We start from the raw sequence: 23,401 nt of genomic DNA, 5'->3' as shown, positions 1-23,401 counted from the left end.
AATAATCCGTCTGGTATGACAGTGTATTCAAAGTGACCTACGGGGGTTTGGAAGGCTGCCTTCCATTTATTGCTGACCTTAATTTGAAGAAGGTAAATAAGCACCTGGAAGGTCTAGTTTAATGAACTACCCAGCTTCATTTACAAATTCCAAAATATTTGTAATAAGGGGGAACCATCCCTGATTGTAATCTTGTTTAAACCATGTAGTAAATATAGATGGTCTTAGTTCGCTGTACTTCTTTGGAACAAAAAGCATAGATGTCCAAGAAGATCGTGTAATTAAGCCATATTGTAAGCTTCCCAGAAAATATTGTCTCAAGACCTCTTGTTCGGCTTATGACAAGGAATAGATCGAATTTCTAGTAAAGAAGTAAGGACAGCTTTTAGATTTTCTCAAAAATGTCACAGTAATGCTGGGACAGTAGTGGTTCTGATGCTATCCAAGACCTGACGTTTGTTTCAGAGATCAATAAACCATAGAATAGCAGTTCTCATGAGAGAATTGGGAAGTGAAAGATTTTGTCCTGGTTACAAATTCACATATCTGATGTTTTGCACTGACCACGGTACTCCCAAAACGATAGCATAATTTGGGGATGCTCAAATGTCAAAAGACAACATTTCCATGTTGTTTACAAAGACCAACATTAAAGGACTAGTCATTTTCATGAAGGGATTTAAAACGAACAGCGTTCCATCCACCGTCTGGTCCTATTTGGGAGTCTTTTTGCCAGTGCAGGCAATACTAGTCTGTGGCCCACTTGTCACCCACAATGTCAGAGAGCCAAAGTTTGAAAAGTTCTTCCCTCAGCTAGTCTTGTCAAGACAGAAAGCACAAGCAATACTGAATGGGAATTTCTGGATGTTCCTAAATAGAGGATTTGATGTGCTTCTGTTCTTTCTCCTTTAAAAAAGATAGACCTTGGCATTTCTCAAAGGGATCTGGAGGTGGATTGGGCAAGAACAGACCCATTCTTACAGTAGTGCTTTCTTTCTGTCCCAGAAAACTCATTTTGCTTTTACAATTTACTGTGGATTTTCACCAAACCTTGCCAGAGATTCTTTTTGAACACTTTCTGACATTCCGAGAAAGTTTTCGAACTTCCCACCTCATGAGTACTCATAGACCTCCATTTTTCAGACCTTTGTTCACACAGGTGGTGTTCTAAAAACAGGACTAAATCCATTAATTCTGGGAAAGTTGAAGGCCGAAGAGAAGAGTCTAGCTCCTTCTTAATTTCCTTCTTCAAACCCCTGTGAAACATAGTCTTCAGTTCTGGGTTCTCTCCACCCAAGTGGTTTCAGCAGGAAGTTGACCTTACCTAGTGATATTAGTTAGAACATGAGAGTTTCCCTGATGTATGTCACAGAGGGCTTCCTCAGAAGAGAATTCGAAATCAGGACTTTCAAACATTCTCTTAAATGTTACCAAAAGTAATGGCAATAAGTAAGAATAGGGTTGTTTGATGTGACAAAGGGTGTAGCACATGGCAAGGCTGGTCCAGACAAGGCACTAATTAAATACTTCATCTTGATGCACTCTTGTGCAAACTGAGCTGGCAGAGAGACAAAGTAAACCATTCAGGAGTCCAAAAACTCCTTCCATACATGCATTTTAAAGAGGGAGAGGTGGATGACGAGACTGCTGGAAGATCTGAGACTCTACATTAAAGCCTGTCTTAAGGTCAGGTTTTGATCTCGCAAATGTTGTCATTCCTGAATCTGTTTCTGGATGGTCTGGGCTAGAGATTGTGATGGATCCAGTGGTTTTCCTTGCATAGGATCCATATTTTCTTCTGTACTAAAGGTGTGTGAGCTCCCCAGTCTGTCAGATTGTCCAAGACAATGGCACCTCATTGGTCTGGTTTTCTTAGTTCTTGACTGCTACAGTTAGTTAGTTACAGCGACTGTGCTGAGGACATAAGGTAGCACCAAGCAGCAGATACCTCCAACAATGAACCCCAAGGAGATAAAAACTAGTCTGTAAAAAACCACTGTAGAAAATGGAGAGGACTTGTAGCTTGAAGGAAGCGAGGAGGCAGAAGATGGCAGGCAAAGACCGCAAAGCACTTGATAGCGGACTAGAAACAAGATTCCTGAAAAAACCTGGAATAAACGCGTTGTGAAAAAAGTGACGCAGAAAAACTTTCTGAAAGTGTTACTGCGCAAAAAAGGGTTTGAAAAGAACAGCTGGTACATTAGGCCCCACCTGCCATCTTGTATTGGGAATAGTCTTCCTCTACTCAAAGTGCCTTCTTGGAGGAACAGCCATTATTCCTGGTGATATGTGACATAGACGTCCTGCAGGCCTGTGTAGCCCACAGAGGCAGGAGTGCCTGAAGGGGTGTCCACAACAGTGAACCAGAATCCTCTTTGTGAGTAAGCCCCTGTTTGCATTCACTATTGTGAAGTCAATTTCTGTGATTCCATAAGCGTTAAAGGTAGCATGACATAATATTTCTGTGATGACATTTGTGGTCAAAGATCATCTGATGTCATTTACTGAAATGTCACAACTGCATCAGACAGTAAGTGATGTTACTTCTCCTCTCTAAAACAATGTGATGAATAAGAAGCATTGCTCGGAGAATAGCCAAAAAAAACCATCATGTGTCTCAAATGAAATATAAAATCAATAAGTGCTTCCTCAGACTAAAGCATAAATGCAAACATTTCTGTGATTCTTACACCTATTGAAATGAAATCACAGAGCAATGGGAGTGTCTATCTGCATTTTTTCAATTTGTGCTACCATACGTACACAAAAGACACACAATTGATGAGGGGTGAAACCCCGAAACTGGTCCAAGGATGCTTGTTTTCAGTCCAGGGAGGACCTGGCCTGGCAGTTCGAGCTGGACTGTTCCCATTGGGCACAGGGTCAAGACTGATTTGCATATGGCTGGGTCAAAACTGGAATGCCATGGTGAGCAAAAAAATGATGGATTTAGGCCCAGATCTCTGTACTGGGGTGAATGTTGATGGAGCAAGGTTTCGCATAAAAAGAAACTTGCTCGTATGCAATCCTCTCGAATAACCTGTAACATTATAATCAACCTGTCTGTTAGTACTAACAGTGCACCACATTCTACATATTGTATCCAGGGGACGCTTTCCTATGTACCTTACTAATGAAAAACTCAAGTGTCCTAAAATGGCCGCCAAAAACGCAGGAACTCTTCTGCGCATGCGTCTACTACATCTACGTAGTATGACGTCTTCTGTCGCTTGGGGGAAATCTTTGCAGCTGCGCAATAGCTTTTAATATGGCTGCTTTAAAGTAACGCACATGCTGAGCTAAAACTAACTTATGCAAGATTTACTAAGCCATTAATGCGAAAGATTTATTAAGTAAATAGGGTTAGAGTAGAAGTAAGTGGTATACAGTGAATTCATTTAATTTTGTATTCTAACATGTTCTTCTCTGACTTTATTAATAGTTCATAATTGGGCCTTGGAGGGTGACCACGTCTCTGTTTCTTTGTGGCTTCTACACATGCGCAAAGTCTGCTTGTCCTGAACAAGTGAAGTAATTGACTGACTGACAAAACCTAAGCCCAGCAAGAACATGGGAAACCCAACTCTTGACCCTACAAGAGGAAGAGGACGCAACATTGTAATATAGACTTATCGATCCACATATGAAATGCTTGTGGGAATAAAGCTTGTGGGTATTAAAATTAAGGGGCGGGGAGTTAGACAATAGACTAAAGAAAAATATTACACTTAGTATGGTGTGATGTCCTCACCCCTCTGCTTGTCCCAATCAAATTGCGGGTGAACATGGAATTGAAACATTTGGGGGTGGATCATACATTTGAATTGGTATAACAGAGGTAAGTTCTAGATAGTTAGACACACTTGATGCTGAGATGCTGATGCTATGCTGAGATGCTGCCCGATTTTGCTGCAATCTGACTGAAGAATCCAACACTAGGGAAATTTGCGGAACAACCAAGGAGGCACATCTAGGAAGGGGTCCAGATGAGCCTCAGCCAGAGAGAGTAGCACCAGAGAGGGGTGTCCTCACACCATACTAGGTACATATAACCGAAGGATAAATGTTCCGTACTTGCTCTCTATTCTTTCTCTCCTCAGGTACTGTCATTGCAAGAATTTAATTGATGCAACCGATTATAAGCTAACTGTACTATTTTCCTGATGGAGAATTCTGGTATATCCATGTGTCTTCTGATTTGACTCACAAAATTATTTATTCAGATAAACTTTTAAGACTTCTTCTGAGTCTGTGGTTCTTTTAAATAAAGTTAAATGCATTTTTGTATTTCCTCCCTATTCTAATCTACTACTAGATCTTTTGAATTGTTCATTTACTCAGGAGCCAGGAATGGTAAGAATACTGGTGTAAAAGTTTCCTAGGGTAAAATAAAATTGATGACCAGTGGATATTTACTAGCTCATTGAGTGTATGATTGTATATGGGTCCAAATGAGTGTTGTGTGTATGAATGTGTAGAGCTGGTAAACTTTGCTGCATCAGTTTTACTTGGTAGCAGAGGCATGGTTAGTATAGTTAGTTAGGTGAGGATTGTATTTGAAATTTTGAATTAATGGTTTATGTTTTAACCAAAACCCGTTATGTATTGTTTTATGTTGTCTGGAAATTCCCGGTAATATTGAATATCGGGTGCTAAGTGGAAACCACACTGCAGTGAGGTTATTGGTCTGGATCGAGAAAGTGCTGAAAGTTACGCAGGACTCGAAGCACTACGTTAGGAAGTAATTTCTTGTATGTTAGTGAGAATAATTGGTAGCTAGGAGTTCGCTGGTGAAAGTTTGGTATTATATCACCTAGAAAGGGTAATGCTGAAGGAGTAGCAGGTTCTCTGATGCTTGTGTGAAGAGTAAGCGGCAAGGTTTTACTCATAGTGTGTGAAGAGTAAGCAGAAGGGTTTTAATCGTAGTGAAAGAAATTCTACAATTCTTTGAATTAGTGGGTCAGACACAATAGCGAATATTTATATGTTGTTAATTAATGAAATTGTGTGAAAAGTTTGTGAGAAAATAAGTTTTCGCATTACCTTGTAAAGGAGGGGTCAGTTGCGGGTGCTGCACTGACGTCACTGAGAGCCGCGCTGGGATTGGTTGAAACAGCGGGTGTGTAGTTGATGCGAAATTGTAAAGGAGGGGTCAGTAGTAAGGAGTGAAACTGACATCACAGAAAAGCAGCGCAAGCATTGGCTAAGAAAGCGAACAGCGTAGAAATTGATTGGTCTTCAGAATTGAAACCGCGCTGGTATTGGAGAATTTTTTATTAAAGCAAGCTTTTGATTGGTCAACAAAATAGAAATCCCATGAATAATAATAGATAGTGGTATTTGCATGTACGATCCAACATTAACAGGAACTCGACCAGATAGAAGATTTGTAGGGTTTGCTTACGAGCAGTACCTTAACAAGCACAAGCACGCAATGTACGGAGAAAAGAGAAAAATTACATTTATGCAAAAGGTTAAGAATTATTTCAAAAAGGACAAACCCATTAAGTGTAGAGAGGGGATTCTCATTCCTCCTCCAAATACGCCTGCATAATACATGATGGTGGAGTGAGGCTATCATATCTGTGTATGGTTAGAAAATTGGGTAGAATACACAAAAGATGATGGTATATTAGCATTTCCCGAATACGGAAGTTTTAATGGAAGAACATTGTACAATTTAAGAACACAAATGAATGAATTAGAACCCAGCCCTAGATTGACTCAATATGAAGCTTTAGAAGAATGGGAAATGGAAGCCTTTGAACGTGACAGACCACGAAGTAACAGGACTTTAAGCAAATATTACCCAAAATTTCCCTGAGAGACTAGAGATAGTCAAATGAAACAATGGAAACAGGCTATGGTGGCAGGATGTTTATATCCTGTGCTAACATCAGAAGAGCAGATGGGAGGTAAATGTACAGAGAAGACCAAGCACTTAACCATGATAGATAGCGGAGAAAAAGAAGAAGGGTATCTAGAGGACGTATTGATGAAAAGTCCTCCACCTTACAATGAAGGATTTGATAGAATGACCCCTAGCGCCCCAATGGTAAGAACACCTTTGGTTCCACAAATAGTACATGACACAGGCAACAGGGTACTTCAAGAAAAGGAAAGGGAAGCAATAAATAAAAATAAAGATGAACTGATCCAGAAAATAACTCAGATGAATATACATCCTAATGCCTTGACCATACTAGTGACAATAGGTCCAGTAGTCCCATTGTATGGTGAAAAATCAAATTGTCCTAAAATTCCTGTAATGCCTACCCCAAGTATAGAACCTAGAAAAGAAAAGGTAATAATAGATGATCAAGCAAGTGAACGTGAATCAGTAATATCATTGATGGATTTGCCCATAAGACAGCCGATGATGGAAACCTCGAAGAGAAATTTGCCCAGTTGTTCAAAGGAAGTTAGATTAGAAACATCATCAGGAACTAGAAGTGCCACCATAGTAACCCCAGAAGATATAGAGAGATGGTCTAAAGAAATAGAGAAGCCAAAGTCTCAGCCAAAAATAGTAGAGTAGAATAGGAAGAAATGGTTGCTGGCAATGTGTGTCTAGACAGATTAAACACATACAGTGAGGAAGAATTACTGTTTATTTGTAGAAGCATTACACGAAATACCAAGGCATTCCATGAGAAACAGACAAATCTGGCATCAGAAATGGGAATTGACATAAAGAAATCAAAAGTGTTACGGAAACCATATAGAGCAGAATTTTCTGATAAGGATTTGGAAAACATGAATGTGTCTGAAAGAAAGTTGCAGATCAGAGAATTGTTATTTCTGTTGCAAAAGTGGAGAGATCTTGAAAGATGGAAAGTTAGATGGGCAAAGAAAAAGGAGGAAGCACAGGTAAATCGAACGACATCTGAATATGTCATGAGAGAAACAGAAAAGGCTGAGAGGTTGTATCCAATGAGAGAAGTACCCGGAGGGGGGGTACGTACATGTGCCATGGAATAGACAGGATATTTTGTCTTTTACAAATGATTTCCCAAAATTGAGAGAGAAACCAGTGGAGTGGTACAGACAAGTTGAGAGGTTTGTGAAAGTTTCGAAGGTTTTATTAAAAGATCTGGATGGTCTGTTTGACATAGTAGTACCTGCAGATTTGTGGACAGAGTGTAAGATTACCGTGGATTGGCCTAGTGAGGAATATCCAAGAGACTCAAAAACAGGATCCCCGTCAGAGGATGTAATGAAAAAGTATCATCAGGTAATCACCTTTCTAAAGAGTAAAATTCCCCCGAAAGAAACCGATTGGGTAAAGATAGACAGAACAACCCAAGAAAAGAATGAGTCTGTACATGCCTATTACAAACGTCTTTTACAGGTGTTCAAACAGTATAGTGGATTTGAAAGTTTAGAAAATAAAGACATGACTAATTTTTTTATCGATTTGTGTCTGGGCTGAGATTGGATATCTCAAATGATTAAGCAGCACATGCTGTGTTGGCAATCAAAGCCCATTGACAACATTTTTAAATATGCTAAATATTGTGGGGATGAAATTGATAACAAGCGAAAAGCTTTAGAAGAAAAAGTAATGTGGGCCCAAGTAAAATTAGCTCAAGAGCTCCAATTAAATAAACAGTCAGAAAATCAAGGAAGAGCACAAGGTCAAGGTGATAATAATGGGGAAAAGCCACGTGGAAGATTAAATCGGGAAGAGGCAAAGAAAACATTTCCCTGTCACGGGTGCGGGAACTTGGGGCTTTGGAAGAATGAGTGTAAAGCTATAAATGTAAATGTAAATGTGCAGATATTTATATAGCGCAAATCACCAACCGGTCTCTAAGCGCTTGCTTAGGGAACCCGTCCTGGTATTCCCCTGTGAGATAACCCAGCAGGGCATCCACAAGGTGAAAGCCAGGCATCCCGCCGCGAGGGGCCATTGTGGAGATTAAGCAAGCTATTGCCCAGAGTCGCAAAGTGTGAACCCATGAATCAAGTATGCACTGGAGCGAGAATTATCGAGTCCATGGACAATTTTTTATGGACTCAAGACCCAGCCGAGCCGGGAATTGAACCCTGGTCCCGGGCTGACCTCTGCTTCCAGGTCTGCCTACTCTAACCAGTGAGCCACACTTCTCAAGTTAATAATGCCCCGAAGCAAAATTTAAATTCAAAGATGCAGAATGAGGTGTTAATGAGTCATCAGCAACAGGGTATAGATCTTCAGAGTCAATTGCCACCTGCCCCTAAGTCAAATTTTGTGAGTCAAGCCAAGTACAATGTGGACTCCGGATTTCCAGAAGGAAGTGGTAAGAAAATTTTTGTAACATCACAGTTTCTTTTGCAGGACCCACTGATTGATTATGATCAGGAATGACGGTGCCTGAGGGGGGAGGAAGGGGAGTGCGTGCTTGGCGCATCCCTACCAGTAGATCAGTCAGGTCCGTACATAGAAGGTAAAGTGAAAGGAAATTATATCACTTTCTTGTTGGATACTGGTGCAACCAGGTCTACTGTGAGAACAGCAGACATTCCTAACCTGCCCCTCTCGGGGGAGAATATCCAAGTTGTGGGTGTTTCAAACAAACGGATTAGCACTCCAATCACAGAACCTATGGAGGTGCGAATTGGTAATTTTAAAGAAATGCATAAGTTTGTGGTCTATGACTCAAGCCCTGTAAACTTGCTTGGAAGAGACCTGTTGTGCAAAATGAATTGCACTATATTTTGCACACCAGATGGTGTTGTAATACAAACCCCAGATGGAGATGGAGTTTACAAGTTCATGTTAGCTAAACAGGGAACCAAAGTAAATGAGTTATATTCGATGATGACACAGAATGAATTAATTACCTGCTGGAGTCAAACTGACTGTAAATGCAGAGATATGTGACTTTACTGGAAAAGAAATAGGATTAATGGCAAATGTAGATCCCGTAAGAGTGACCGTGAAAGAAGGTGCTGTTTACCCAAATACTCGACAATACAAAATGAGTCCAGAAGTAAAGGCAGCAGAGATAGAGCGATTGGTCGAACAAGGTATCCTGAAAGAAATAATGAGTAGCCCTTGTAACTCACCTATAATTGGCATTAAGAAACCTAACAAGAAATATAGGGTGGGTCAAGACCTCAGGAAAATTAACAAGATTGTTGTACCATGCTGCCCAGTAGTGCCTAATCCAGCTGTGATTCTTTATCAGATACCATGGAAAGCAGGATGGTTCACAGTAATCGATTTGTGCCATGCATTCTTTTCCATTCCATTGCATCCACATAGCAAGTTTTTATTTTCGTTCAAATTTGAAGAGCATGTTTATGTCTGGAATCGTGTGCCTCAAGGGTACACTGAAAGTCCTTCAATCTTTAATCAGATTCTAAAAAGAAGCCTTGAATCTCTTGTATTGCCCAGAGAGTCAGTCCTGGTGCAGTACATTAACGACCTATTGGTGGCATCAAACACACGAGATGACTGTGTTACTGATTCAATTGCATTGTTAAATAATTTGGCAAAGGGTGTACATAAAGTGTCCCCCCGAAAAACTTCAGTTTTGTAAAAATTCAGTTAAATACCTGGGACATCAAATAGAAAGAGGAGTTAGATGGGTGACTTCTGAAAGAATTTGAATAATAAGACAAACACAGTTGCCACGAACCCAAAAAGAAATAAGAATGTTCCTTGGAGTTGTAGGGTACTGTAAGCAGTGGATTGTAGGGTTTGCTGCACTAGCCAAACCTCTGATACAAATGACCAGAAGAGAGAAAGATCCCATAGAATGGGAGAAGGAAAGTATAGGATCTTTTAGAAAGTTGTGGGAGTACTTGTGTGAAGCACCTGCTTTGGGTATGCCAGACTATTCAAAAGAATTTGCATTATTCTGCTATGAGCGGGGTAATTGTGCACTTTTAGTTCTGACACAGAGACATGGATTGATGAGAAGGCCAGTGGCATATTTTTCTGCTACCTTGGATCCTGTGGCCTGCGCATTACCAGGTTGCCTGAAAGCTATCACTGCAACTTGTGTAAGCATAGAACAGAGTGAGTCGATTGAGGTGGGACACCCTGTCAAGGTGTACGTTCCTCACGCAGTGATGATTTCACTGACCAGGACCTTACTCCCAGTAGACTGCCAAAATATGAAAGAATAATATTGGGAGCTGAAAATGTGACAATAGTGAGGTGTACTGTTCCTAATCCAGCCACCTTACTACCTGATCCATAGGAAGAAGTGAAAGATGGGGGTTGAGCATGAATGTCTTTATGTGACTGAACTTAGCACCAAACCCCGTCCTGACATTCAAGAGGAACCCTTGAAAAACGCAAAACATGAACTGTTTGTAGACAGCTCATGCATGAGACACAAGGAGGGAGCATTGAGTGCTGCTTACGCTGTATGTACATTCACTGGAAAAGTCGCAGCATCCTATTTACAAAAGGTCAGATCTGCACAAGTAGTTGAATTGATCGCTTTAATTAAAGCATGCAAAATTGGGAAAAATTGGAGAGTAACCATATTCACGGATAGTCAATATGGTTATGGGGTTGTGCATGATTTTGGCCAACTGTGGATGCAGAGGGATTTCCTGACTTCTTCAGGGACCCCATTAAAAATTGAATTGTTGTGCAAGAATTACTTGAGGCAATTCAATTACCAAAAGAGGTGGCCGTGGTTAAGTGTGCTGCTCACCAATCAGGAAAGGATTATGTGACAACCGGTAACCGATATGCTGATCAGGTTGCCCAACATTGTGCAAGGCATAAGATTGCCTTCAACAAGCAAATCGAAACTTGGGGAATCAGCTGCCAACTTATGCTACTTGCAGGAGTGGGAACCTGGGAGGAGGTGAAAGATCTGCAGGACGCAGTAGACATGAGAGAAAAGCAATAGTGGGTGAAAATAGGATGTCAAAGAAGGGTAGAAGATGGTGTGTGGGTTTGTTATGATGGCAGACCAGTCATGCTAGACAGTATGCTTGCACCAATGGCTAGAATGTACCATGGAGAAACACATGTGGGCAGAGATGCAATGATTCCACTTTTCAGACAAGATTGGTTTACCGCAAAGTTCAGGAATGTAGCAGAGAGCCTTTACCATAGATGTTTAATATGTCCACAAATGAACCCTGGTAGGAAAACTGTGGTCTGCATGGGAAAGCTGGGAAAGGCAGAGGGTCCTTCTGTGAGACTTCAGTTAGATTTTATTCAATTGCCTTCTTGTCGAGGGCTGAAATATGTACTAGTCATAGTTTGTTTATTTTCAAAGTGAGTGGAAGCATACCAGACCCAAAGAAATCACAGCTTGACAGTGGCCAAACTTTTATTAAGAGAACTCATTCCTAGATTTGGTTTTCCAGTAACGATTGAATCAGATAGAGGGTCTCATTTTAATAATGAAATAACTCGACTAATCTGTGAAGCATTCAAAGTAAAAAAAAATTGCACTGCGCTTACCGTCCAGAGGCTTCTGGAGTGGTAGAACAATTAAATGGCACAATCAAGCCAAGACTCGGAAAGGTGTGTGCATCCACCCCACTGGAATGGCCTGATGCTTTGCCTCTTGTTCTGATGGGACTCAGAAGTATTCCAGACAAACATACTGGATTGAGTCCCCATGAAATACTTATGGGAAGAGCAATGAGACAAGCATGTGTACCAGGACAAAAGCTGTTGAATATAACTGATGACTTGGTCTTGGAGTTTTGCAAAGAGTTGGCTGACAGAGTGCGTTCTATCTCTCATCAGGTTGGGGAAGACGCTTTCAACAGACAGCTGAGCCACTTGCATGATCTGAATCCCGGTGACTGGGCAGTTGTGAAGAATCACATTCGAGAATCGTGCCTAGCACCAAGGTGGGATAATCCGCATCAAGTTATATTGACTACCTCAACAGCTGTAAAGTGTGCAGGATTGCCTAATTGGATTCATGCACGCCATACCAAAAGGGTACCAGCTCCTGAAGAAGAAGAGTTACAATTGAAACAAGAAATTGATGGTGCTGAAGGTTGTGCAGCTGAAGAACTTCCTGTAGAAGATCCTGAGGTAGCTGCCCAAGATCAACCGAGCACTTATCAGGACGACTGGATCCCAGTGGTGGATATATCTGAAGTACTTATAAGAACTAGAAGTCAAACACAGTTAGATAGACAGGAAGAGAGTGAGGACCAGACAGGTATAGAAGAACTTGCTCAGGAAAGTAGGGAAACTACTGTTAGGGAGCCTGAGCAGGAACAGCTAAGGAGAGAACAATGTACTCAGACAGAAGAAACTCAAAGCCCCATTCCGGAGTCTGAGGAGGGATTGTTAGGACTTAGAGAAAACGTTCAGGCAGAAGAAGGTAAAGAGGTAAAAATACCTGAACAGGACCAGATAGGCATAGAAACGCAAGTTCAGGATACAGAAGAAAAACAGGCATCACTAATCCTGAACAGGGTCAGATTAAGGTAGATGAACCTATCCAGGCAGAACAGCCTGAAATAATAAGCCCTGGACAAGGTCAGATAGAGAGGAAATATGAAGACGAAGCTGATCAAGTTGTGCCAAAATCTAAAGAAAATAAAAGGAGTCTTGAAGAAACTGGCAGTGCAGTGAAATTTGAAAAGAGTCGAAAAGGTGATAATTGGCCGAGAATTACCAAGAGACTGAGATATCGTCTTAAGACAATCAGTGAAGAACCTGATCAAGTAAATGAAGTAACTAGTCAATCTGGACCTTCCAGAGTAACGCCGAAAAGAAAGAGTCAAAGGTTGAAGACATTGAATAACAAGCTCAAGGGTCCTGAGTGGACATATGTTATTCTTGAAGACTTTGACAATCTCGATGTACATGAAGAAAGTGATGAAGAACTGAATGTTGAACAAATTGAAGTGAGTCCTACCTGAAGGAGAAAAGACGCTTAAGGTGTTATCTCATACCAGGTTCTGAAGTTAAGAAGATATAATCTTATTGCCCAAGATGTCTGATAGTAATGTTGCTGGAAAACCAAAACAAAGCTGCATAAAGAAGTGTTGTAGGATCTGCATAAGTAGTTTAATATTGGTCCTCATAATATGGGTAATATTAGCAATAGCTATTCCTTATCTGATGGTTACTGACAACCAAAATAGTACTAACACACATACAGAAGTTGCAAATATCAAGGAGATAGAGTAGACTTAGAAACACCAGATGAGCTAGATTTACATCACACTGTAGATAAGAATGAAACTGATTTAAATGTATTTGCAAATCTCCTAGTACATTATGTAGAAACTATGGAAGTTAGTGATTGTTATGTTTGCATGAAATTGCCTGACCCAGTAGCCGAAGGGGTAACTTATCATCATTTACTCTTGACATATAGCATTTCATGTAGTGTACTAGCTAGTTTGTTCTATAGAACTGGAAAACTGCGGTATTATTACTTAAATGTAGATGTAATATTTTCAGAAGTTCCCATGCGAAAGAGCATGAAGCCTGTCCTAAGTACTAGAGACTCACAATTTATGGGTGAATATTTCCTAACAACGAAGACAATAGATATAGCTGATGCACATAAGAGTAACTTAACTTGTAAATTACATGAAGAAGAAAATATATTTTTGAATTTAGTAGAACACAGGAGACAGGATTTCCAAAGAAGGGCCTCTGAACCGAAACCTGAGATACCTAAATGCGCTGAAAGGGAAGACCTTTTAATAACGGGCAAGACTCATGCTGCTATGTCTCTGGATTTTGAAAAGAAAGGGAAAATCTGTCTCCATAGACTTAAGACAGAATATAACAACGTATTTATTAGTTCCAGTGAATGTGAACATAATTTCTTAGTAATTGGGGCTTGGGGACTAAAAGGAGAGGAGGAGCTGATCCAGTATTTCCTAGAATTTATTATATTTGTGGAAACAAAGCCTATTTTAGGTTGCCTGATAACTGGTTTGGGAGTTGCTATTTTGGAATAGTATTCCCTAAAGTCTATCATGTTAAAAGAATCACTGGACGCGATAATGACAGTAGTGGACTAACAAGATATAAAAGAGCTAATTTAAATACGACTTTAAGAATTGAAGGGAAATATCTACAAAAGAATGAAAGTATCCCAATTTAGGAAAGATAAAGGAAGGAATAAAAAATCTGAAGACATTGAAATGGTAGAATGCTAAAGTTGGCATCTGATTTAGTAGAATTTAGTGATGGCATAAAATGCCATCAGAGAGGGGATTGATGGAGCAAGGTTTCGCATAAAAAGAAACTTGCTCGTATGCAATCCTCTCGAATAACCTGTAACATTATAATCAACCTGTCTGTGAGTACTAACAGTGCACCACATTCTACATATTGTATCCAGGGGAAGCTTTCCTATTTGCCTTACTAATGAATATCCAGAGTGTCCTAAAATCACTGCCAAAAACGCGGGAACTCTTCTGCGCATGTGTCTAATACATCTACGTAGTATGACGTCTTCTGTCGCTTGGGGGAAATCTTTGCAGCTGCGCAATAGCTTTTAATATGGCTGCTTTAAAGTAACGCACTAATGCACATGCTGAGCTAAAACTAACTTATGGAAGATTTACTAAGCCATTAATGCGAAAGATTTATTAAGTAAATGGGGTTAGAGTAGAAGTAAGTGGTATACAGTGAATTCATTTAATTTTGTATTCTAACATGTTCTTCTCTGACTTTATTAATAGTTCATATTTGGGCCTTGGAGGGTGACTGCGTCTGTTTCCTTGTGGCTTCAATGCATGCGCAATATCTGCTTGTCCTGAACAAGTGAAGTAATTGACTGACTGACAAACCCTAAGCCCAGCAAGGACATGAGAAACCCAACTCTTGACCCTACGAGAAGAAGAGGACTCAACATTGTAATATAGACTTATCAATCCACATATGAAATGCTTGTGGGAATTAAGCTTGTGGATATTAAAATGAAGGGGCGGGGAGTTAGGCAATAGACTAAAGAAAAATATTACACTTAGTATGGTGTGATGTCCTCACCCCACTGCTTGGCCCAATCAAATTGCGGGTGAACATGGAATTGAAACATTTGGGGGTGGATCATACATTTGAATTGGTAAAACAGAGGTAAGTTCTAGATAGTCAGACACACTTGATGCTGAGATGCTGATGCTATGCTGAGATGCTGCCCGATTTTGCTGCAATCTGACTGAAGAATCCAATACTAGGGAAATTCGCGGAACAACCGAGGAGGCACATCTAAGAAGGGGTCTGGACGAGCCGGAGAGAGTAGCACCAGAGAGGGGTGCAACGCTGGCGTTACACTAGAAGAGGTCACCTTCCCTGTCCTGAACCTGTCCTGAAATCCTTGACACACTGATTGTCGGGGTCCTCACACCATACTAGGTAAATATAACTGTAGGGTAAATGCTCCGTACTTGCTCTCTATTCTTTCTCTCCTCAGGCACTGTCATTGCAACAATTTGATTGATGCAACCGATTATAAGCTAACTGTACTTTTTTCCTGATGGAGAATTCTGGTTTATCCATGTGTGTTCTGATTTGACTCACAAAATTATTAATTCAGATAAACTTTTAAAACTTCTTCTGAGTCTGTGGTTCTTTTAAATAAAATTAAATGCATTATTGTATTTCCTCCCTATTCTAATCTACTACTAGATCTTTTGGATTGTTCATTTACTCAGGAGACAGGAATGGTAAGAATACTGGTGTAAAAGTTTCCTAGGGTAAAATAAAATTGATGATCAGTGGATATTTACTAGCTCATTGAGAGTATGATTGTATATGGGCCCAAATGAGTGTTGTGTGTTTGAATGTGTAGAGCTGGTAAACTCCGCTGCATCAATGTATGGCATTGTTCTACATCTGTCCATCAATTGTTCTTTTTGCATCATAGGTACACAGGCATCACTTAATTCCTGTCTATGTTATAGTGCATTTTAAGCAATATAATCTTAGTTCATCATAACAAGAAACACACATCCCTACTGACTTTAACTTTTCTAAGACTTTACCGCAACTTAAACAATATAAATATCTGCAACGTAAACATATCTCTGGTGGGACAGTGTAAACAGTTTCAGAATGGTAAACAAAGCCCAATTGAGAAAATGATAAGTAGAATTGTTGGTCAATTATTAAAACACTAAAAATGTAAAATATTACAAGTAGACAAAGGAAGAAATTGGCATCAACATATTGGAGAAAAGTGGTAGACTAACCTGTTTCTCATATCTTTGCTTCATCTCATCCAGTTGTAATGAAAACTCTTTGGCTTGCTTCTCACGAAGAGACTTTGATCTGGTTAGATCAGATTCAACTTTTCCCATCTTCAAAGTAAATAAGAAGAGTTTTGAGTTATATTCACAAATAGTGCTTAGCTGATGGTATATAATTTATAAGATGTTTGGGGATCATACGTTATAATATTTGAAACATTAGAGAATGCTAATTAGAAATCGAAATCCATTTAAATGTAGTAGCTGCAAGGGCAAGGGTCAATGTCAAATGCTGAACTAATACAAAAGCTAAATATATTTGGAAAAAATAGGATTTAAAACTGGTCCAGTTTTTATAGTGGCATCCAAAAAGTTTAATAAAGATTCCAAGACTATAAAGGGTTTTAAAACAATATTTGGTTCCAAGTAATATGGGAATCCCTAAACTCAAAACACTGATCATTTATTTGAACATAAACAAATACAGAGGTGCCATGCCATGAACGCTGTTATCAATTATATCGTTTCATATGCCATTAAGGATGTTATCAATGCAGTCATTGAACATGGCATGAGTGATGTAATATATGAAGGTATAAGCTGTGCATGGCGGGGGCTTGAGTTATAGTTACTTTAGGACATGAGTTATTGTTACTTGAGATAATTATAACTGGTGTATTTCAGAGGTAAGACGTTATGTTTTATCTGACATTTTCAATAACTATAACGTCCCTTTAATCTTTGTGTTTTTCAGTGAATTTCGGTAGCTTTTTAAAATTAAAGTAAGAGGTCCATCACTGTGTGCGGTCTGGGGTTGGGAGCGGGGCCAGGCCGCATGTCCGACTGTCATGTAACAATATAAAGGGTGTCATTTTAAGTAAGGCAGACCTACTGGCTTTGTCAAAGGGTCAAAACACCAAAAGTATAAAAATTAGGCCTGATAGATTTATCAAGGAGTTAGAACATCAACATATATATAAAGCAGACTTATTAGCTTTGTCAATAAATCAACATAGCAATTTATCATTAACTATAATGCAATGTATTTCCATGTATATACATTGCAACAAACAATAATAATCACTAACACATAAACATTTTAAATAAACCATTTTTCTACAAAGCAATGATAAACATGTGTTGAATCTTTCTTTAACTTTCTTCAAGCCACAAAATACAGCCATAGGACTAACCAAAAGCGGTCCTAGCACTCCAGCTGAATAGCATAATTTCCAGCTAGGAGATGCTTTAAACAAAATTTTCAGCCCTCCTGGGGTCATGAATCCAATCACTCTGGAGACTTACTGCAACTTTTAATAAAAAAGTTCCTAGGGGGCTTCTGCACTCCCTCAAGCCACCCACAACCTTTTAAGAAAGGGTTTGGCGGTGACCCTGCCCCTTCTAGGGGTCCCACAAGCATACATAAACTTAAAAATAAAATAAAAGCTCTTGCAGAGCATTATGAGGCTATCCCCAGCTGGAGCAGTTAATGTGAAACGAGCGGCTACTCTGCTCATTTCACATTACTGCATTGTATATATTTTTTATTTGGGGAGGGTCTCCAAGTCATTTAATGATACCGGGAACCCCCTTTCTAGAGGACCAAAATATACTTACATTTTTAATCTTAATTTTTCAAAAACTACTGAACGGATTTTCACCAAATCACAAAAGCACACTTTCTGGATCAAGATCTAGCTTTCTGTCAAATTTGGTGTAAGCTGTTTCTGCGATCTCACTGTTCAATTTTCCTGTGGAAAATTGCATGCGGAAAATGTGTTTAGGACACCCCCTTTTTTCTCGGCCCACGCTAACTGATCATTCAGAAATGTTCCAAAAAGAAGCTGAGGTGGATAAGACTTTTTGGGAAAGTTTCGTGAGAACTAGTCAAAGGGTACAAAAGTTATTACCAAACCAAAAAATCAATTTCCTGTGGAAACGTGGTCCTAATTGTAACCACCCAGTGTTTATCGCCACTGGGTAAAATGTATATGGGTTAAAGTATCTCCCTGCTATACATTATAAGGATATTGCAAGTCACTAAGGATGCCCATGGCCATATAGTGGAACAAGGCTAAGTTTTATAATGTGGTATGGCACTCACAGGTGACTTGCAATATCCTTATCATGTATTACAAGGAGTACATTATCTCTTATAATACATGGTCACATCATCACCTTTCACACAAAGCACCTAATTCCATTGTGCATAGCTCTTTCATAGGAAAGAGACTGCATGCTTGCAAACATGAAGACTAATAATAGAATCACTAGTGAACACATCAACACATCAAAAATGTTAACTAGTTGCTGAAAAAAGATATTAGAAGCAGTCGAAAGAAGACATTAAAAAATAAAAAAAAGGCACAGCAGAAACATGTAGAAAAAAATCTAAATATTCTATCATTTCCAAAGGAGTGCAAAAAATAAACATGGCGCCAGAGATACCTATTTTCTGCTTGGCATTGCAGTAAAAAAAAAAAAAACAACAACAAAGCAGAAAAAAGAAAAGCATCCTTTGGTGTTTGTTGCTTTAAACAGATGCTTTAAATTGTGCTCAGTGACCTGACCTACCTTTCCTCTTGGCTGCTGCCTCTAGCAGCATGCATTGTGCCATCAGAACTCGACTGTAATAAGCTATTACAGTTGAGTTCTGATATCATTTCTTTATAATTGGTGACTGTGTGTGTGTCACGAGTCGCAGATTATAAAGAAATTAGAGATGCATTTTTATATGGATATTGCATAAGGCCATGTACATATATATACAGTTATATATATATATTCACAGAAAAAACAAAGGTTAAAGTAATGTTATAATTAGGTGAATATGTCAGTGACAACATCAATGTTTTGAACAAAAAAAATTAAATTCCCCAGCTATAGTTAGCACAGCTCACTATAACTTGGGCCGCCACCAAGCACTGCTTATGACCTCACATATTACATCACTGATGACATAATTTATGATATCACTGATGCCATCTCAAATTAGAGGCCCGGGCAGGGGGACTCCCAATTTGAAACATTTCGGCCCAGGGTGGGCGTCACGGGCCTGCCATGGCTCAGGGGGGGGGGGTGCCCCTCCTCCCCATGTTTTGACATTTCGGCCCTGGATATGGGTTTCCTAGGGCCTTTGATGGTTCAGGGAGGAGAGCCACATGACCTCTTCCCATATACATTAATTTCAGCCCGGGGTGCGCTCCCGCGGGCCTGTGATGGCTCTGGGAGGGTGGTCCATCCCCTTTATTATTGAGATTGGCCATAGGGGATGGGGTTCCGGGGCCTCTGAAGGCTCTGGGAGGAACAACAGAGTAGGGTGTAACTCGCCACGGTAGAGAGTTAACTTAAAAGGCACACCACAGCAAAACAAAAGGGAACTGTAATTAACATCCTCATTCTTTCTTAACATTGCAGAAAGAAGCAGAAATAGAACATTACGAGTCAATGGACTACTAAACGACTACACAGCACCATTAACCAGCTCTAATACATAGGTTATCCATGGAGAAGGAACGAAGAGAACAATTACAGTTGTGATCAGGGGATTACAACAAAATCGTATTATTGAAGTTAACAAATGGTGGGAGAAGGCCACCTTGGAGAAATATTTTGAATTTAAAAGAGTACCAAGAGGATTAAGAATCCTAGTAATGCCTACTCTGAATGACCTGGATACAGACCTGATCAAACAATGGCAATCTGACGCCAATGATTGTTCCATCAAATTAATGAGAACTTTGTTCATACACGCAGAAAGGAAACTGGAGAAAATAAATGCCCAAATTTAAGAACTGGAGGAAGAGTTGGATAAATATCCCACAAATGAAGAAAATAAAGATTTGATTGAAACGATGGAGAGAAAAAAATCAACAGACATTAAACAGATGTTGAAAAAAGAAACGTTGTGTTTAATTAACAAGGGAACCCAATTGTAATGGTCAGGGACCTTGGATAGTAGTACGTTACAATTACAAAATAGTCCCGGACAGGGGAGATTGACACAGAAAACAATGAATATAGGCCTGAAATCAGTGCTATATTAAAGAAAATTTAATAATGTATCAAATCACATAAAAAACAACAATAAAGTGGGTCACGATCCTGTGTCCAACGCAACATATATAACAAAGACACAAATGAACAGAAATTCACAATTTCAGAAAAAGGCTCAGGTAGGAAAAAAATTGCATGTAACTTGTATAAAGAAATGCAACAAGCAAACAATATGTAGAGACACAGTTACACATCAGTAATTAATTCAATTGCGTTTACGGTGCATATAAGGTCGACGACGTTTCGATCCCGTAAAAACAATATTGGGATCATCATCAGGACGTAACAATTACATGCCTGAGGGAATTTTAGCCAAGCATAATAGCAGGGGGCAAGCAATGAGGCAATTGTGCTAATGCCAGGAAGGGATTACTGCGGTCGCACTGAGGTACGTTTGATCACTCAGGCGTCTTGGTGCATAGCAAAGGAGGGAGGGTGGGATTGGGGCAATTCCCAATTGAGGTTACTGGTATGGAGAGGCGCTGTAACCTAATTACATGGATAGCGGCAACCAATCCAATTTGGAAATATATGAAAGGTGCTGTGAGTCACGCAACAATAGTACGAGTACTCCTGACCCGGTACAATGACCGGTGTATCCTTCGGTATTCCGATGTGCTCGGGGGCTTGTAAGAAAGTAAAAGAATGGGCAAGAACAGACCTATTGATCCCTACAGTTAGAAAGAAAACTGAGGATAATGCAATAAGATTCATCACATCATTCCACAACCAGGCAGGGATGATGAGACAGGGAATTAAAATGTTTTGGGATGTCTTGAAAACTGACCCCGACATAGCAACATTTGAAGGAAGCAACCCACAAATAACCTTTAAGAAAGCAACATTTTTTAAAGATACGTTATGCAAGAGTCTGGTGAGTCAGGTGAACACACAAAGCACTATACAAGGATTTTACACATGCGGATTTGCGTAGCCTGCAAAAATAGTCATAATGTAAAAAGTATTTTGCTGTCTGAGAACTTAAAACCTTTTCAGATAACAAAACACGTAACTTGCAACATAGAGTAAGTTATTTATGCTCTATGGTGCCCATGTAATAAATATTACGTAGAGAGCACCATACATAAAGCAAAGAAAATAATATTGGAGCATTTGAGAAAATCGCAAAAGGTGATGTCAAATACCCCGTAGCGAGACAGTTTAAAACATTTCATGACCTGAATGCAAATCAATGTCGTTGTGTGTTCTGAATACAATTCAAACCTATGAGAGAGGAGACAACAGAGTACAGGAATTGATGTGTCTGGAATCCAGACTAATCATTAAGTACAATACCCTCCACCCCACAGGTCACAATTTGGATAAAGAACTGGCGTGCATTTGGGTTAGCTTCGATAAGAAATAACTGAATATGTACTAAGACTGTTTGCTACCTCATGACCAAAGTTTATAAAATATAACATTAATTTTAGTGGTTTTTAATGGTATTTGTATTGTTCTTTTGTTACAGGTGTACGTGGTCTGCTTATGATATCAAGATGCAAGAAAGCTAAGATATCTATTTACACGACAAGCATGGTATCCTTTATTTATTAGGTACAAATCAGCAAGAGAAATTTTGGTTAAGGTTGGGCTGCAAGACCAATTTTAATAAAAATGGTACTTGGAAGTTCTAATATCTCAACGGAATTTTGTGCCCACTAGGGCAGAATTGTACAACATAAAGGATCTGTCAAAAGTAGTGATTTTTGTGCCCATAGAAGCTCATAGGATGGATATTTGTAGCTACCATATTATGATCAGCACTGTCACAATACTACCCACTGAGACGAAACTGTAGGGTGTATCAATAGGCCCACACACGCCCACTTGGGCAAAAAACCCTTTGCACAAATCATGGCCAGGGTTGATGTAAGTAGCCCACTGGGGAGGTTTAGTGCCAATAAAGTTTTACAAGTTGTTCAAAGCCCGATAAAATGCCGTAAAGCACACTTGAATATGACGAAATAATAGTAATACTTACTGGATACATTAACATTCATTAATAAATGATTGATTTAAAAGAATGCATTAAGAACAGTGCTGAGTGCCAGCATCCACATACCAATAAAGTGTTGTTCATTTGAATGTAGTAACATGAGCCTAAATAAACACAATCTGGCCTAGTGAAATATATCTGGACTAGGGAGAGTTTTTTAGTGTATCAATACAAAACTTTCTTAAGCAAGTACATGTTTGTAAGGTATTAGAAAACCCATGCTAAATAAAATGCGGTCTTGCTCTATTTGAAATGTTATGCACTTGTAATTTATTTTTTGCGTTATTATGTAATTTTATTTACCCAACTAAGATTTGTAGTGAAAAGTGAATAATGATACGAACAAGAATTTGGTCTATGAATTAGTGTTGAAAATATTCTTTTAAATTAATTCACAATCAGTGTGTACATATAAATGTAATGCATCATGTAATATGGTATTTTATACTGTTTTGTTAAAACTGGTACACATATGTTTTCACTTTTTGAATCACGCAATGTAATTTAAATGCAACACTGGAGGGGTCCCATTACTCAAGAGCAAGGAACCGGGATCTCTGAAATGCGTTGAGTTTGTGAATTGCTGCAATATTCACACTTGCTGAAGCAGAGCCACGGAGTGTTTGGTCTTTATTTACTCGACACATTATTGGATATATGGGGTTCGCTACCCTGCAGTGAGCTCACCGTGGTAAGAGGTGTGTGGGTGTGTATATATATATATATATATATATATATATATATATATATCAAGCACGATCCAGCATTAATCCATCGAAAGACATGAGCAGGAACGGACCACCACACAAACAAGTCTTGTTTCAATCTCGAGTGCTTTATTCCATACTTTCAGCCAGTATGACGCGTTTCGACCGGGGAACTTTGTGCATGCCCCTGCTCCATCCTTTTTGCCCACCATGTTCCATGGACCTGCCACTCCTATCTACTCTGAGTGTTCTGTTGAGCTGCCACTCCCCTCCCACCTGCCTAGCATTGTCAGATGACTGCAACCTGTCCCTGCCACCTCCACCACGCCTGTCCACATGCCATGCCCCTATCCCCTTCCTCTTGTCCTCCATGGTCCATTTTACTGCCACACCCCTCTGCCCTCCCTGGTCTGTTGTGCTGCAACTGCTCCTCTTGCCTGCCCCGCGCGGTCTGTTGTGAGGCCCCTTCCCCTGAACTCTCTTGTCTGTGCCCAGGTCC

At 39.6% G+C, this 23,401-nt stretch overlaps 1 protein-coding gene across 4 annotated transcripts in view; it reads right to left on the bottom strand.

Moving 5' to 3' along the window:
* CEP112 (centrosomal protein 112) overlaps nt 1-23,401 on the bottom strand; it is a 2,536,355-nt gene that overhangs the window by 1,024,330 nt on the left and 1,488,624 nt on the right. For all 4 annotated transcript variants that reach the window (XM_085617276.1, XM_085617275.1, XM_085617278.1 and 1 more), the window contains one exon: nt 16,144-16,251. In XM_085617276.1, coding sequence (XP_085473402.1) covers nt 16,144-16,251 — 108 coding nt within the window. The remainder of the gene's footprint in view (nt 1-16,143; nt 16,252-23,401) is intronic.

This window comes from Triturus cristatus, chromosome 7, assembly GCF_964204655.1.
Source record: "Triturus cristatus chromosome 7, aTriCri1.1, whole genome shotgun sequence".
NCBI lineage: Eukaryota > Metazoa > Chordata > Amphibia > Caudata > Salamandridae > Triturus > Triturus cristatus.
This window is presented reverse-complemented; position numbering and strand designations above follow the sequence as displayed.